The sequence below is a fragment of the Alternaria viburni genome, assembly GCF_023758015.1.
Source record: "Alternaria viburni strain BMP 2772 chromosome Unknown scaffold_6, whole genome shotgun sequence".
NCBI classification, from domain to species: domain Eukaryota; kingdom Fungi; phylum Ascomycota; class Dothideomycetes; order Pleosporales; family Pleosporaceae; genus Alternaria; species Alternaria viburni.
Genome location: NW_026055775.1, coordinates 999,949 through 1,015,746, shown reverse-complemented (window position 1 = coordinate 1,015,746; position 15,798 = coordinate 999,949). Strand labels below are relative to the sequence as shown.

The 15,798-nt window shown below is 52.4% G+C and overlaps 5 protein-coding genes across 5 annotated transcripts; 2 read left to right on the top strand and 3 right to left on the bottom strand.

Annotated features, from left to right (window-relative positions):
• Positions 1-143: 143 nt before the first annotated feature.
• On the bottom strand, positions 144-3,167 carry J4E79_003794 (uncharacterized protein; the record flags this gene model as incomplete). Its single annotated transcript, XM_049352685.1, has 4 exons — positions 144-1,083; positions 1,134-1,352; positions 1,417-2,670; positions 2,722-3,167. 4 exons carry the CDS (start codon positions 3,165-3,167, stop codon positions 144-146), a joined length of 2,859 nt encoding a protein of 952 aa, XP_049213064.1.
• A 411-nt stretch (positions 3,168-3,578) lies between these two features.
• On the top strand, positions 3,579-5,103 carry J4E79_003793 (uncharacterized protein; the record flags this gene model as incomplete). Its single annotated transcript, XM_049352684.1, has 2 exons — positions 3,579-3,912; positions 3,962-5,103. The coding sequence occupies 2 exons, from the start codon at positions 3,579-3,581 to the stop codon at positions 5,101-5,103; spliced, it is 1,476 nt and encodes a 491-aa protein (XP_049213063.1).
• Positions 5,104-7,279: 2,176 nt separating this feature from the next.
• J4E79_003792 (uncharacterized protein) lies at positions 7,280-9,613 on the top strand (the record flags this gene model as incomplete). The annotated part of the gene is made up of 1 exon (XM_049352683.1): positions 7,280-9,613. The coding sequence occupies one exon, from the start codon at positions 7,280-7,282 to the stop codon at positions 9,611-9,613; it is 2,334 nt and encodes a 777-aa protein (XP_049213062.1).
• A 220-nt stretch (positions 9,614-9,833) lies between these two features.
• On the bottom strand, positions 9,834-10,590 carry J4E79_003791 (uncharacterized protein; the record flags this gene model as incomplete). Its single annotated transcript, XM_049352682.1, has 4 exons — positions 9,834-9,997; positions 10,112-10,201; positions 10,270-10,377; positions 10,446-10,590. The coding sequence occupies 4 exons, from the start codon at positions 10,588-10,590 to the stop codon at positions 9,834-9,836; spliced, it is 507 nt and encodes a 168-aa protein (XP_049213061.1).
• Positions 10,591-12,200: 1,610 nt separating this feature from the next.
• J4E79_003790 (uncharacterized protein) lies at positions 12,201-14,192 on the bottom strand (the record flags this gene model as incomplete). Its single annotated transcript, XM_049352681.1, has 2 exons — positions 12,201-13,714; positions 14,048-14,192. 2 exons carry the CDS (start codon positions 14,190-14,192, stop codon positions 12,201-12,203), a joined length of 1,659 nt encoding a protein of 552 aa, XP_049213060.1.
• Between the last annotated feature and the right edge of the window lie 1,606 nt (positions 14,193-15,798).

Below are 15,798 nucleotides of genomic sequence, written 5' to 3'. Positions count from 1 at the left end.
TGATCCAAAGATCATCATGTCTATATCCTGATATACAGGCCTTATCCAACTCTCCTACAATACATCCTCCTACCTGCTACCATACCATGCATGCATTAGCTAAACTGTGGAAAAAAAAAAGGCTGTAGCACCTCAACGGATGCTTAGTTGACCTTGTATTCACTTCCACCTCCACACCAGCACCGTCCCTCGCCTTCTCTCTCGACATGTATTACTACATCCATACCCCGGTCCTTCAGGAACTGGTATGAGCGCTCACGCACGTCTTCTGGGTCTGCCATGCGGTTGGCAATGATGTGAATCACGCCGAGAATGCGGCGTTGCTTTGATGCGTGGCTATGATCGTGGTCGTGGTCGTGATGATCATGCGAGTGTGAATGCGCATGTCCGTGATCATGGCCGTGATCATGAGAGTGTGCGTGGTCGTGAGAATGCGAGTGAGAGTGGCTGTGGTCGTGTGAATGGGAGTGATCATGTTCGTGATGATCGTGCGGATGGTCATCGTGTTTATGGCCGCCTCCACAATCATGATCCTCTTTTGCGTGTGCTTCTGCGTGCGCAGCACCTTCGTCTTCGAGCCAAAACTTTGGTACCGCGTATCCGACAACGCCTCTCAATGTGCCCAGTTCGCCTAAGGTATTCCTAATGCTGTATTCGAGGTCGTTGGGCAGACTCAGCATGAGTCTTGCGCCACTCGACTTGACAAGCGGGATCGCTGACAAGAAGATCAGGATCGCGATGATGCAAGATGCTATCGGATCCCACCCAGACCAACCATAGTACTTTGTAAGAAGAGTAGATATGATGACTGCAACAGAGCCAAGCGCGTCGGCAAGGATGTGCAGAAAGATTCCCTGCATATTTTCGTTGTCGTGGGAATGTCCATGTCCATGATCATGTCCCTCATGTCCGTGATCATGATCGTGTCCATGGCCGTGGTGGGCATGGCCAAAGGCTACTAGGCCCACGATATTAACGATGAAACCAAGGATACTGACAATCAAAAGCTCATTAAGACGCTGGAGTTCGTGACCTTCCCAAAGGCGCTCAAAGGCGTCGAAGATGATCTCTAGACTGACCAGCCTGGTTCTGATTAGTATATACGCGGAGAAGTATCCGTCATGATAACTTACAAAAGGAACACGCCGTTTGCAAAGCCAGACAGCGTATCGACCTTGCCATAGCCGTATGGGAAGCGGGCGTTGGGGCGCCACTTGCTCATCACTGCTGCTGCAAGTCCCACGGCGAGACCAGCGCAGTCGAAGAGCATGTGGATACTATCCGTGAGCAGCCCCAAAGATCCACTAACGAAACCGTAGAAGAACTGAACCATCATAAAGGAAAGGTTAAGCCTATCAAAGTTAGTCAAGCTAGTTCGGAGTTCAAAGCATGCTGAGCAGGAGGAAGTGGACCTACACGCCGAAGTACGCAATGCGTCGCGAATCCCGCTCGATCAGCACGCTATGCACAATCGAGCCTGGAGTTGCGCGCGCGATAAGGAATGCCGAGATCCTAGAATGATTTCCATGAAGATGATGATCGTGATTATGGCCGTGGTCATGACCATGCGAATGCTTGTGTCCTGCATGTCCATGGTCGTGCGAATGGGGTACAGAAGAACGAGTGTCGACGGCGACCGCAGCGATGAGCATAGCGCAAACCCAAGGGAACGCGATGTTGAAATGACTAAGAGCCTGGTGTTCCAAGAAGCTCAGGGCGAAGATGAGAATGCCGCTCAGTCTCAATCCAACCTGCTTTGAACTCCGTAATGATGCGGGAAGTGACAGGAAAACTAGCGCCGTAGTGGATGCAACCGATAAAGTTGAGAAGCCCAGGGTGTGATGCGACAAAGAGGGCGTGGCAGATGAAACAAGTGAATATAAAATAGTTGTGACAGTAAGGACAAGGCCTGAGGCAATAGTGAGTAGCTGGTTCTCGGTACTGTTCACTAATGGCGAAGAGGGTTTTGGCAGCGATGCGCGAGATGGCTTTTGAGTCATGTATGAGTCCTGACTCTTTGGTCCGGTCATCAATGACCAGCCTGCTGTGGGAAGAGGCGGAGGGACAAGGAGCAGCGATACTAGAAGGGCCAAATAGCCGACCAAGCTGCCTGTGACGTTGCCAGAGGTGAACATGTCAGCCGACATGCTCATGAGAAGAGCACCACAGGTCACCTTCCTGGTCCTCAATGTTCGTCGAATATCGTCCCAAGGGGTGTGTTTCCCTGGTTTCTGGTCTAGGGCACCAATGCCTGCAGCGACTGCTATCAACATGGCTAAGGCTGTCTTTGCTCCTCCTATGTGTAGAGATGCGTAGAACGGCAGCAGGACGCCGAGTATGTTGCTTGCCATGCGTTTCGGCGCATTGCTGATATTGAAAGTGCTCTTCTCCTCCTTCCGCCTGTCGAGTGGCTGTAGACTGGAGTTGACTTTGGCTATTACACCGACCAGCAGCAGCGTGCCAGACGAGAGAGCGAGCGCATGCAGTAATGGGAAGCCACTTGTTGCGGTCGCGTATTCGAGTTCGGGTGATTTCTCTGACACGGCTTCTGATAGACTCGACGGTAGCTCGGAAGGCGGTCTGACGCCGCTGGGGTATGCTAATGCGGCGAAAAGGTACGGGAGAGGTATTAAGAGCGCGGTAAGGGCTTCGGGCAGTTCTAGCCAGGATCTAGACAGTGTGTTAGTTGTGGTTCTCTTGATCGTCGCAGGCGGTTCTTACGAAGAAACAGGAGGAGGCGGCACATGCGCTGGAGACTCCTGTATAGGTGATACCGGCGAGAAGCCATACTTCTCAACGGCAGGTGTCTTCCTGGCCGGTGAGCGACCCAGATCCGATTCACCCCGCGCCCGTCCTTTCGGTCTCCCATTCGAGAACGGCTTCAGCGTGTAGGTGGAATCGTTGGAGCCCGACCTCTCATGCCCGTGCTCATGCTCATGCGCAGGGCTGTTGTACTCGGCATACGGCGAGCGCACAGCGCCGTGTAGATGCCCGTTGCCGTTCATATCAGACCGCGTGTGTCGATGGCCGTGGTCTTTCGCAGGCGATGAACCGTTCACGGCGCCATTCGCGTACGAGGAGGAATCCGGTGTGTATTGTGACGACGAGCGGCCATGGCTGTGTGTGTGTGAGGTGGGCGCGATAGGCAGCGCATACGTCGACGCCATTCGCAACGCCACGTTCGTCCGCCCGCTATGGGGTCGTCTTGACTCGGTGAAGGTAATTGGCCGAGTGGGGCTCGCGATGCGCGATGGAACGGTGCTCAATTGCCTTGAGATGGCGGTGTCAGAGGGGAAAAAGCAACGTGGATCGCAGCCAGCAAGCGTGAGTGTGCTGCAATGAGGCTACGCAGCGCTTTGGCGTCTTGGTGTTTCGATAGCGGCGCGCGTTGCAGCACTATCAATAAGTTTCAGGGGTCTTACAGATTGACATGACTGTCATTGAGCGCCTTCCCCTTTCGGTCCTACCCCGGCTCAGATCTCCGCATCTCGTGGCTAGCCCTTGGCGTTGACGCACGCGGCGGCTGCCACGGTCGCCCGAGCCGCCTTGCAATTGGACAGCACTAACACAACACCAAAATGTTCGACTACTACACCTCGCCCGACAAGGACGGCAGCCTGTTTTCTGTCATACTAGCGGTTGTTGTGACTTTGTCAACGCTGTTCACTGCGCTGCTATTGACGCTGCCCAGTCAGTATGATCCGTACAAGGATAAGCCGCTTCGGGTTGTGGGCGAGGATGGAAAGGAGATCAAAACGAAGATGAGAGATGGGAAAGAGCCGATGCTATGGAAGCAGGGCCGCTCGGTGCAGGTGGTGGTATTGGGAGACATTGGACGGTCGCCACGTATGCAATACCACGCTCTCAGTATCGCCAAACATGGTGGAAAAGTGTTCCTCATCGGCTATCAAGGTTAGTAGGATTCATCTTCAAGATGCAGCAAGCGGCTAAACCCACGAAGAGTCCGACATTCTTCCTGAGATCGTATCAAATCCTCTGATCGAGATCATCCCACTCTCACCAGCGCCGAGCTTCCTGCGTTCGAGCAGCAAACTTCTCTTTCCAGTTCTAGCACCTCTCAAAGTTCTTTGGCAGATATGGTCGTTGTATCGCGCGCTTGGTTACCGTTCTAAGCCTACAAGATGGACACTCGTGCAAAACCCACCTTCGATACCAACACTCGCTGTAGCAAGCCTGGTATGCTTCTTGCGACGCACTGATCTAGTCATCGACTGGCATAACTTTGGGTACACGATTCTTGCTATGAAACTTGGCGACAACCACCCTCTTGTCAAGATCTCTGAGAAGTACGAGAAGATCTTTGCAAAGGCTGCATCGCATCATTTCACGGTGACCAACGCCATGGCCCGCGTGCTCAAAAACGACTACGGCGTAACAGCAGAAGCACTGCACGATCGCCCAGCCTCTATCTTCCAGCCGATCGAACAACGAGATCGGGAGAAGTTCCTCGCACGACTACCAGAAACAGCAGAGTACGCCTCAGATCTTTCTGCGACTTCGAAGACGCCATGGAAACTCATCGTCAGCGCCACGTCCTGGACTGCCGACGAGGACTTCTCACTTCTCCTTGACGCTCTCGTGGCTTACTCTGCAGAGTGTACATCTAAGACCTATCTGTCAAAGATTCTTGCCATTATCACTGGAAAAGGCCCTCAGAAGGAGTATTACCTTTCGAAGATCCGGGAGCTCAATCAACAGAAGAAGCTATTGAACGTCATTATCAAAACAGCATGGCTCACACATTCCGACTACGCGCTTCTACTCGCGTCCGCTGATCTGGGAGTCTCTCTGCACACATCGTCCTCCGGTGTTGACCTGCCAATGAAAGTGGTCGACATGTTCGGTGCAGGCCTACCAGCTGTGGGCTGGGGAAAGTTCGAGGCCTGGCCCGAGCTCGTCAAGCAAGGTGTAAATGGACTTGGCTTCCAAAGCTCTGAAGAGCTCGCCTTACATCTGGCTACTTTCTTCGGCAACGATACAAGGCTGAGAGAGACGCTGAAGGAGGGCGCACTTAAGGAGAGCGAACATCGGTGGGATGAAGAGTGGGATGGTGTAGGCGGGAAGCTGTTCAAGCTCACATAACGGAGGAGTGCTCCCGTGAGTGTAACAGATATATGACAGCACATGAATATACTACGTTGAACGCCGACAGACTGAAACCTTTCCAATACCCAAGCTCCCGTACCCCGCCCTTAAAAGTACATCCAGAAACGTATGCCACCAACAAAGCAGGTATGAATCAATTCAATCAAAAACCACACCAGAGTAGCCACCGTCCCCGGTCATGCATTCACGCGTCGCCCCGATGAATAGTGTATCAGCGCTTGAATCGTTAGGAAGCAGCACTGCGTGTTCTTCACCCTTCCCATCATCGCACTGTGGAACTAGTTCCAGGCTTGGTGAAAAGTCGTCATTGCTCTCGGTTGATGCGGTGCTGCTTTCACCATCACCCTCCACTGAACCAACAATGCCATCAACAGTCGCCTCCTCCTCATTTGCGATACCCATGCCTCCCCGCCAGCTCTCAGCCAGCTCCCTATCGTGTTCATTCAGATCCGTAGCATCAAGCTCCTCAGCCAAGGAACGCGGCGACGGCACCGAATTGTAACGAACGACTGAAGGTGTCAAAAGTTCAGCCGAATGTCCCCTCCACCAAACAATCTCCTCTTGAAAGTGGGTTACAACACCCTTGTATCGTGCACGAGGACTTTGCAGCCGGCACCACGTTTTCTCGAATTCCTTCCACAGCGCGGCTTGCCTGATTCTTTCGCCAGTACCGGCCCATAGCCCAATTGCTCTTTCTCCACATGCGCGATCTTGGACTTTTTTCTCGTACTCGGTGACGAGATTCTTCATCTCTTGATCGCATGCCAACATTGCTTGGAATAGGTACTCGTGTTCTAGACTTCCGTACATAACATTGTGGTACTGGTATTGTCGCTGTATATCTTCGTGCAGGGTTGTGGTTAGATCTTCGATGATCTTGAAATGCTGTAGCGTGCGGGTGTGCAGTGGCTGAGAAGAGTCTGGATGTATCTCTCCCATTTTGTTTCGTTGGTTGGTGAGATTGGATGGTTGGGAATGCGGTGAATGGTGACGAAGTATGTGTTTTGTGTTGACGAGCGTAATAGCAACTGAGCTCTCTTAGTATTGAGCTATAGAGACTTAGTATGTTGGAATGTGCGTGTCTGTGGAGATTTTGGTGAAGCAAGAGAAGACTACGAAACCCTTGTATATCAAGAAATTGCAAGAATATTCAGCTTCGCTACCAAGTTAAAGCTACCATATAACCATGCATACATTTCAAACGTTTGCTTCTTGTTTGACCAATGTGCCTTGAGCTGAAAGAAACCAGGACCATGACTTGGTTGTCCAGAGAAACTCGCATGGTACAGATGCACATTGGGCCAATGGAGTTGACGTTGTTGGTAAGGAGGCCTACCCAACTCCTGGTATACCAAAGTCATTGATGACCGACTTGTATTTCTGTGCGTGTGCGCTCCACCGTAGCGGTCGTAGCATGAGGCTACCGACCAAAGATCCACACTCTTACTTTTCTACCTTTCGCACCTGTCGCGTGAACCCGACTACAGCCTCAACTTGTTCTTCAGCCGTACCCGTTGAGCACGTGAATGTGGATACGCAAGGCCTGTATGTCTATGACACTCTAAGTAGCCCACTCGATTGCAACAGCCATCGCGAAGCTCAGAAGCACGGCCACGAACATTGTTGCCGGAGACATCCAATAGAAGATAAGAAAAAGGCAGGTGTATCATGGGTAGCTCTAAGCATGTCGTGCGAACACAAGAGAAACAAAGATCTGGTAGAAGTCGGGAGAAGCGGTGAAGTGCATGAAGACGATGTGGATGAACGTTATCGTGGTGTTTCGTTGGTCTGCAGGGTCGGCCCTTCCTCTCCCGGCATGTCCGCGCCACCCTAGACCCTGTTTTATCCCCTATCGCTATATTTGGGCGCGTACTCGCCAGCACACGCGCAATCAGCCAAAACGTCACTTCACATTCCTTTCTTCAACTTTCCAACAAACTTCTATTCTGTCTTTGAGTGTCTATTGCGCGTTGATCAAACGAACCTTCCTGTTCTCAATCTTGATTTACACACCGCGACTCTTGTGCGACGCTCCCGAACAATTAATCGCGGTTTCTCAACAACTTGCGCGACATGCTACTCCGATAACCCGAAACCGATACGATCTACAATCGCCCCATCTGGAACTGTTTGCTGTAACTACGGCTGAACAATGATGGATCGAATTGAAGAAAGATGGAAAGCTCTCGAGGAGAATCATCCTAAGATACGCACGCTTGTTGAGACAGTGAAGCCTTACATTCCGCCGGTCAACTTCATTACGCTTCACTATGCCTACTTCATCAGTGTTACCCTGTTGGGTACACTCATCTTCTGGGGCGCGTCAAACCCATCCAAAAGCATTGGGTGGTGGGACAGCATGTTCATGTGCATGTCCGCCATGACCGCGGCTGGTCTCAATTCCGTGAACGTTAGTCAGCTCACCACTTTCCAGCAAGTGGAATTGGCCATTTTGATGATGATGGGAAGCCAGGTGCTGGTTAGCTACTTCACCGTTGCTTTCAGGAAACACATCTTCGAGAAGAGGTTCGAGGATATTGTGGAGGCTGAGAAAGAGAGGCGGAACGCGCGAAAGGGAGAGGTCGGTGCTGTAGTGGGAATGACAGGAGCTATGTTTGGGCTGCCAATTATGGGATCGTTTGGAGAGAACAAGAAGGGAAGCAAGCCGAAAGCAGAATCCAAGTTGGCCACGCCGCTGGAGACATGCGTTGAGGATATGCCACCCAGTACGCCAATCCAGGAAAGCCAAGCGCAAACCGGATTATCGCCCATATCACCTGGTGCAAGAGAAAGGAGCTTGGCACAGCATGTCGGTTTTCTGGATCCCATACGAGAACGCGTCTCCCACGAAAGACCCATGTCAGCAACGACAACAGGACATACAATCTACAACGTGCAGAGTCACCAGAGCATGTCGAAACGTCGCCGCTCACTGGCTGAAGAGTCTGGAGTAGGCGATAGCTTTAACGTGAAGACCTTCGTGAACGAGCAAAAGCGCAACATTGGCCGCAACGGGCAGTTCTTCAATCTATCGTCAGATCAGCGAGAGTACCTGGGTGGTGTCGAGTACCGCGCGCTGAAGTTCCTCTCCATGTTTGTACCGGCATACTTCATACTCTGGCAGCTCTTCGGCGGAATCGCACTAGGGGCCTACATGTCCGTCTACGAAAGAGAAGCGTGCGCTGTGAATGCGCAGAATCCTTGGTGGGCTGGCATCTTTCTCGCTATTTCTGCGTACAGTAACGCCGGATTTACGCTACTGGACGCCGGCTTTATACCCTTCCAGTCGTCATATTACGTCCTCGTCATCGTAACGATACTGTCGCTCGCCGGACCAGCAGCCTTTCCTGTCTTTGTACGCTTCCTTATCTGGAGCATGTCCACACTTCTCGATCTCTTCTCCAAAGACAAAGAGTATGGCGTATGGAAAGAAGGATTTGACTTCATCCTCAAATTCCCACGTCGTGTGTATACCAGTATGTTCCCTGCGCGAGACACCTGGTTGTTCATCGCAACCTTCGGCTCTTTTGTGACAGTAGACTGGATCTTGATTCTGATTCTCAGTATTGGGAACCCGACGCTGGAAGTCATTCCACTTGGGCAGCGCATCTTCATCTCACTCTTCGAAGGCTTCTCGATTCCCACTGGAGGCTACGCTATCGTCTCGCCCTCGGGAATGTACTTTGACGTACAGGTTCTGTGGCTCGTTGTCTTCTACACTGCGGCGTACCCTCACATCATAACTATGCGCAAGACCAATGTGTACGAAGAACGGTCACTGGGTATATATGAGGGCGATGAGGCTGAGCCAGAGCAACTGCATTCAGCATCGAGCTCGCTCTTTGATGTCGACGCCGCGATGCCTTCTTTGACCACCGCTGTATCACAGAACGAGAAGACGTCTCTTGCGCCTATCAAGTCTCTCGGTAAAGTCGGCCGTCGCGGCACTGCATTTGTAGGCCGTCAACTTCAGCACCGCATGACAGCCTTTCAGGGTGTCGGTGTCGCCAACGTGCCCGCAGCCCCTGCACCCTTAAAGCGAGCAGTGACTATGGACTTCAATCGAATGTCGATTCATTCCCTCAACTCGCACCCGCCAACTCGACCTCCTTCCCTCATTAGTCAACAAGTCCGGGGCCAATTGTCACACGATGTATGGTGGATAGCCTTTGCGCTTTTCCTCATCGCGATCATCGAAACACATCACTCAATCGAAGACCCGCGTACATACAGCGTATTCACAATGTTATTCGAGATTGTGAGCGGATACACAACTATTGGAATCAGTATCGGGTTGCCGGATCAATCATACAGTTTCAGTGGTGGCATGTACACAGGAAGCAAGATTGTCATGATCTTGGTTATGTTGAGGGGTAGGCACAGGGGTTTGCCTGTTGCGCTTGATCGCGCTGTCAGATTGCCAGGGAAGAAGCTGGCGGAGATGGAGGAGGAGGATGCGGAGATCAGAAGCATGTTTTCTCAGTGAGCGAATGCGATTTAGCGAATTCTTTCAACCTTGTCAGTAGATTAGCAAAAGCAATTGATGCAACCCTGGAATCAGTCACATAGGCTGGACATTATGTCTGATATTAGATTTCATTGAATTCGTCAACCAACCAACTACCCAGATCAGCAGCAACATCCACCTGATAAATTACCTCCACATCACCCATAATCCCCACTACCAAGCTTTGCAACGACCATATCTACAAGGCAATTCCAAGAGCCGCGAGCAAACCACCAAGTCCCAAAGCCGCAGAAGCCATGTTGGCGGGTGCAGCATTGCCAGGGCCATCGCCGGAACCAGCAGCACCCGTACCCGAAGGGCTGTTACCAGTGCCAGAACCACCAGAACCGGAAGCACCCGTCGCTGAAGCGGTGTTAGACGGCATACCAGAAGGACGCGAAGCAGTCCCCGACATGCTAGTCATGGGACCGGGACCGCTGGAAGAAGCGTTCGAAGCGTTCGGAGCGGTAGACGTACCGGAAGCAGAAGCCGGGGGTGCTGTAGAAGCGGCGGATGGGTTGTAGGACGTTGTGGTGAAGGCGCATTCGCGGACGATGTCGTTTACGTCTGTATAAGTGTTAGTATGGGGGTTGAGAAGGGGGGTTATAGGTAGGGAAAGGGAGGTCAAGGCGTACCATTGTCCATCTCTCCTCCGTTCTGCATGATGCATGCTGCGCAGAGGGGGACGGCAGTGTTTGCGTTTTGGCCGTTGCAGATGCATTGGCGCTCGGCCATGTCGTCGTCTACAAAGTGAAGTTAGTATCTCAATGCTCACTGGCTAGGACAGAGTCCGTCTTTCAAGGGAACTTACTGGTGCTGGTGTCACAGTCGCGTGTCAGCCTGGTGACGGAATCGCAAACGCTGCGGCACTGCATGGGAACATCGTCCTGGTCAACGTCCTGAGCAAGGCCGATGGCCGAGAGGGCAAAGACAACAGCGAGCTTCTGGAAATGCATTGTTGTGGTAGGTGTTGGTAGTAGTATTCTCAAGCGAGAGTCGTAGAGTATTGTGTTGTTGGTGAGTAGTGAAGACTGTGGATTGCGTTGGTGATGCCCTTCATCGTGGGAAGTATGGGGGAACTATATACCAGCGGAAACTGCTCGCGTGCCTACTTTCCCTTCTCAGACGGCCTTGCATGCGCATCCAATCAAACGCTGCTGTTCCTAGCACAGGCGCAGGGCTGACATCACAACGGGGGGATTACGTCTGACAGCAGACTCCGCCCAGCGCCCCATCCAACATCGGGCCGTTGTCGGTTATCACGGGTGGAGGTTTGCCATGGGGTACATGGGGATCAAGGCCTTGTCGCCAGACGTCCAAGCATGGAGTTAGATGGCGTGCCAAGCCTCCGTCGCTTCCTAGATGCTTGGCGGGTGAGGTTATTGGGCTGCTTGTCCAGGACGATCGTCTTGTGTCGCACGCAGCACTGCCTGCCGCGACGCGACAGCTCTGCGAACAGCACACACGCCTACGCGTAGCCAAGTCTTCAAGAGAAAGTTACAAGAAACGTCTAAAAAAAGCAGGATACACCACATGGCTTCGGTAATAGTGGGTCTTGGCAGCCATCAACGTGACGATGCGGAGAACTTGTGGGTTGCGGTTGAGTGATCAATGCAATACCATTGCATGAGATCACGGTGATGTGGATCGAGTCAGGCCCTCTCGTCGACTAAGGAAATCCTCCCCGCTTCACCTGCCCGTCGAAGCCTTCGAGCCTGATTCGATCAGGCTTTTACCAAGCTCTGCGGATGTTCTTGCCAAGTGTGAGCCAAGTGAATAATGCACATGTTCCATGCCCGCACCGCCATCGATTACGTGGTGGGCAGTCGCACGTCGTGTGAGGCTGTAAAGGCGGTATGACTTAGTTTTGTTGTCGCAAACAGCAGGTTTCTATATTTACTAGAAACTTGCATTGATATCGCATGTCAACTATGGAAAAAATCGAACAGGCCTGCAGCCTACATCAACATGGAAGCGTACAAAATAGGTGACCTAGCGCGGATGTAGGCTCTAGACCTGTTCAGTCTTTTTCTTGTATGAGGTGGTCGCATAGGAATACAGTGGCCAGGGAATAGCAAGAAGAGTGAATGTTATTACCGAAATATAACAACAGAGATGGTATCTTGAGGCGCCGCTATGCTACATGCTATGTGAAATGGACATAAGTGTCTTTCAGACGGTCAGTACAACTCCAAACTCGAAAGGACAACTCAGAGAAAGCCCTGATGCTGTGCGCCGGTGCGAGGCGCTATGCTCTGCAGAAAGCTACGGGCGGTTGATCAACACGGGCGGTGGGTATGAATCGTGGCTGTGCGCATGGGAGTCATGCTGACTTATGAAGAAGCTCGTTTTTATGAGTTGTATCCTCACACCTTGGAGATGTACACCTTACTGTGTTCGATGATGTGTCGATGTCGAACACAGCAGAGTGTACATTCTCAGTGTAGACTTTGAGTGTTAGGTGCAACTCATAAGAAACGAGCTTCTTCGTATGCGAGAGCCTTTGGTGACCATCTGTGTAGGAGACGGAAGCCGAATCGCGGGATTGTCCGGAAAGCTCGGGACTTCACGAAGCGATGTCGGGTGCTTTGCCGCCGCTGGGCGTAATGGGCCGCGACCCTGACACGAAGCCCCGTGATCCTTTTCTAGGCGCTGACTGGACAGGTACGCGCATGGCATCCTCTGGCTTAAGTTCTCCAGTAAGCCATTGACCCATGTGCGTTTGCCATCTCCTGAGATCCTCCGCTTTCGTTGCTTCTCTTAGCCTCCTATGCCGCACCAGTCTCTCGGCAACCTGTTGAAGAACAATCTTAGGAGGGCGATATTCAGTCAGGCCTCCTGGACTAGCAATATTATCTCTCTCAAGATATGCTCTTGTCGCTTCCTCCATAATTGAAAGGGTTTTGCCACCAGGAACTTCTTTCCTTTCGTTTGTTCGGGGGTTCGTCCATGGTCCCTTCACCCAATTGTCGAGTGGTAGGCCTTCAAGCCCTTTGTCGACATTAAGGCGCTTATACCATCGATGCTCTCCTTTAGCTATTGTTCGCATCATCTTATGACGGTCTTCACCCTCGGTATATTTGATCAAAACATTCTTGAAAACAGCCAACTTCTCGCTCCACTTCTGCAATGCCTTGACTTTGCCCAACGGACCAGGCCAAACTGCCGCGAATCCATCATTCGAGGTATCTGGTCGTCCTGTCCCGATAGAAAGCAACAGTCCTGGCTCTGTGTCGTCGCCCTTCAGCGAGGCATGTTCACTATAGGCAGCGTAGGAGGGGTTGTTCTCGCGAATTCCTCCATCTTTGAAGCTCATTCGCTTTTTGTTCTTGCCGCTACCAATATCGGCCGTGAGCATCTCGAAGTAGAAAGGAGCTGCTGAAGTGGCCCGCGTTACCTGCCATATCTTCAACTTGTCGGCACCGGCGTTGTAAGACGTGACCCAAGGTGGAGCGATGTTGGGGTCGTATTGATGGTTGTATGAGCGGAGGAGGTGGGCTTCGTCGATTTGGCCGGAGTGGGTGGCTGTGAGGCAGATCGATTGACATATCCGCTCTGTTGGCTTGGCTCTGACTGAGGGCGCACCACTTGACCATGTAGTTGAACTTTGTAAGGAGCCTATCCCTGACTCTTGTACCGGTACTCCCCCTGACGTATCCTCTTCCTCCAGAAACCAAGGATGCCAGTCGTCTCCTGTGCATTTATCATGCTCCTTACAGTACTGCTTCACAATGTCTCGCACGGCCTTCTCCAACGGCTCGTGGTGGTATTTGGTAGCAAGTGGCAGCACGCTCCTCTTGTGCCCAAAAAGCTCATGTCCTACTCTGCGGTATAGTTCGAGACACTGTGGTACGCTCATTCGTAATCTAGCCAGCATAACGGATATGAGGCCGCCCGTGCTGGTTCCGTACATGTAGTCGAAATAATGGCATGGCAGTAGCGCGTTTTCGTCGAATTCGATTCGTTCGCTGCCTTCTACGGGGCCTTCGTCTGCTTGTATTCGGCGTTCGGCTTCGGCGATTTCGTGCATGAGGCGTTGGATGATCAGGAGGCTCGAGTAGCCGCGAATGCCACCCCCATCTATCGATCATGTTAGTATCTGCTCGGAGTTCCAACAAATGCCATAACTGCCTCCAGATTCGACTATACATGTCCAAGCAGTCGTAGCGTTGCGCGCATTCTTCGCGCGACCACCCTATTCAAGGAAAACGCCGAGCACCCGAAGAGCCTACATTGACGTTGGGTCGCCTACTTTGCAAATTCTTATGCTGATGTAGGCTCCAGGGTGTTCGGCTTTTTCCTTGTATGAGGTGCCCTCGCGAAAAGGCCCTTCAGGCTCGAGCGCGAAAGACGGAGAAGGTGCTACGCCTGCTGGACCCTTCCCCACATTGATAGCGAACCAACTTGACGTACCTAGCGTGAGTATCAAATCCTCCCAGCAATTCTCTTTGGTAACGTTCATCTTCCAGGTTTCTCCAGTCTTGTCCTGCTGGGTCGCACTGGTACCCGTCGTCCTTATACTCAGCGGCCTCGAGGCCGGCTCGGGGGGTTGCAACATGACGGCGCGCGCGCTTGCTGTGTTCACGATGACGCCAACCCAGGTAAAAACTAATCACCCTGGAGTCTACGTCGACGTTAGGTCACCCACTTTGCAAGTTTTTGTCTTGCTGTAGTCTGCAGACCTGTTTAGCCTTTTTCTTCGATGGCGGTTTGGGACCTACGTAGGTAGGGTATGGAGCCTTGCACAAATCGCGCACTGATGATCAGGCTGTGGACGTAAGGATGTAACGGATCGACGCAGGATAGAGTGGATATACATAAGACTGCGGAGAGCCTCCTGACAGCTCTGGCGCGTTCCTGCCTGCCGCAAAGGGCGCGACGGTCTGCTGCAGGCTGGTGGATGGGTGGGTGGGTCCCGAGGTCGCGGGAGTGGCTGACTCTGCGCCTAGACGAATTAGGAGACCGCATTCGCGACCGAGCCACTGCTAAGCCTTTGGGGTCCAATAAAGCGCTGGGGCTTGTTTCTGATGGCGTTGTAACCCTTGAGGTTTGTTATGACGGAGTGATCAGGGGAATGATATGTTTGTGTGACGGGAAATAGAGTGATGAGATCCGCCGATCCTCCCGCAATCCTACCCAGAGTTTGGGATCGCGACGACAACTAGAGTGTGACTTTGCTGGTATCCGAACAGTTTGCTTTACAGGCATGCAGTTTCGCGTAGTTGCCTACGCCGAGCTGAAATCTAGGGCGGTGTACGAGAAGGCGGAAAGGCATTGCTCCAAGCTGCAGTCCTCCTCGAGCAAACCAGAGCCTTCAGGGGTATGAAACGGAATCCAGAGTGATGCTCCCTTGTGATACTGGTGATGGGCGAACGACTCTGTCGGACGGTGTAGTAAGAGCGAAGAACGTCCGAAAGAGTCACCTGAATGGCGTTCTGGCGTCGCAGAGTTGCAGGTGATGCACATGTTGTATGCTTGCTAGTTCACGCAAGTTTCGCCGTTGAGACGCCCAAAGGCGATATGTCATATGTACGTGAGCAGTAGAATGAGTCAAATGGTCGATTTGGACTTGAGTAGGTATTGGTTGGGGATACCTGGTCTCGGCATACTGGAAGGGTTCGTTTTTTGGTTCGTAGCAGGCTCTGCCGTTCGCCGACCGAGTTTATCCTCACGAGACAACGGTTTTCGTCTCATGTTATGCGAGACGAAAGAAACGCCACATGACCGAGGAGTTAGAACGCCCGTACTTTGCTTGTGTATAGCTCTTGCCTCAGGAACGATTCACTGCTTCGCACCAGGCCAATCACGGCAGTCCACAGCACAGCCGCATCGTGAACCAATCAGCAAGTGATTCGGCCGAGCCCGACATCATCTAAGCACAGCCACGGGGCGCGGCAGGTCCGTGTGCTACGCCCGCCCAACGCTCTCTTGCGACCCAGGCCATCACCCCACCGGCTCTTGCTCTGTATTTCCACTCACACGACTGACCACTGCCATCGCCTATACGAGCACCTTCCACCAGTTTGTAGGACCACAAACATTTCTCAAGCGAGACAAGCACCGGCTCTCGACACCCAACCTTCACCGTCCACCACCATCACCGCCCACGGCAGCCCTATCCTCGCCTATAGAGACGTCTCAGCCTCACCCTATCCGGGACCGAA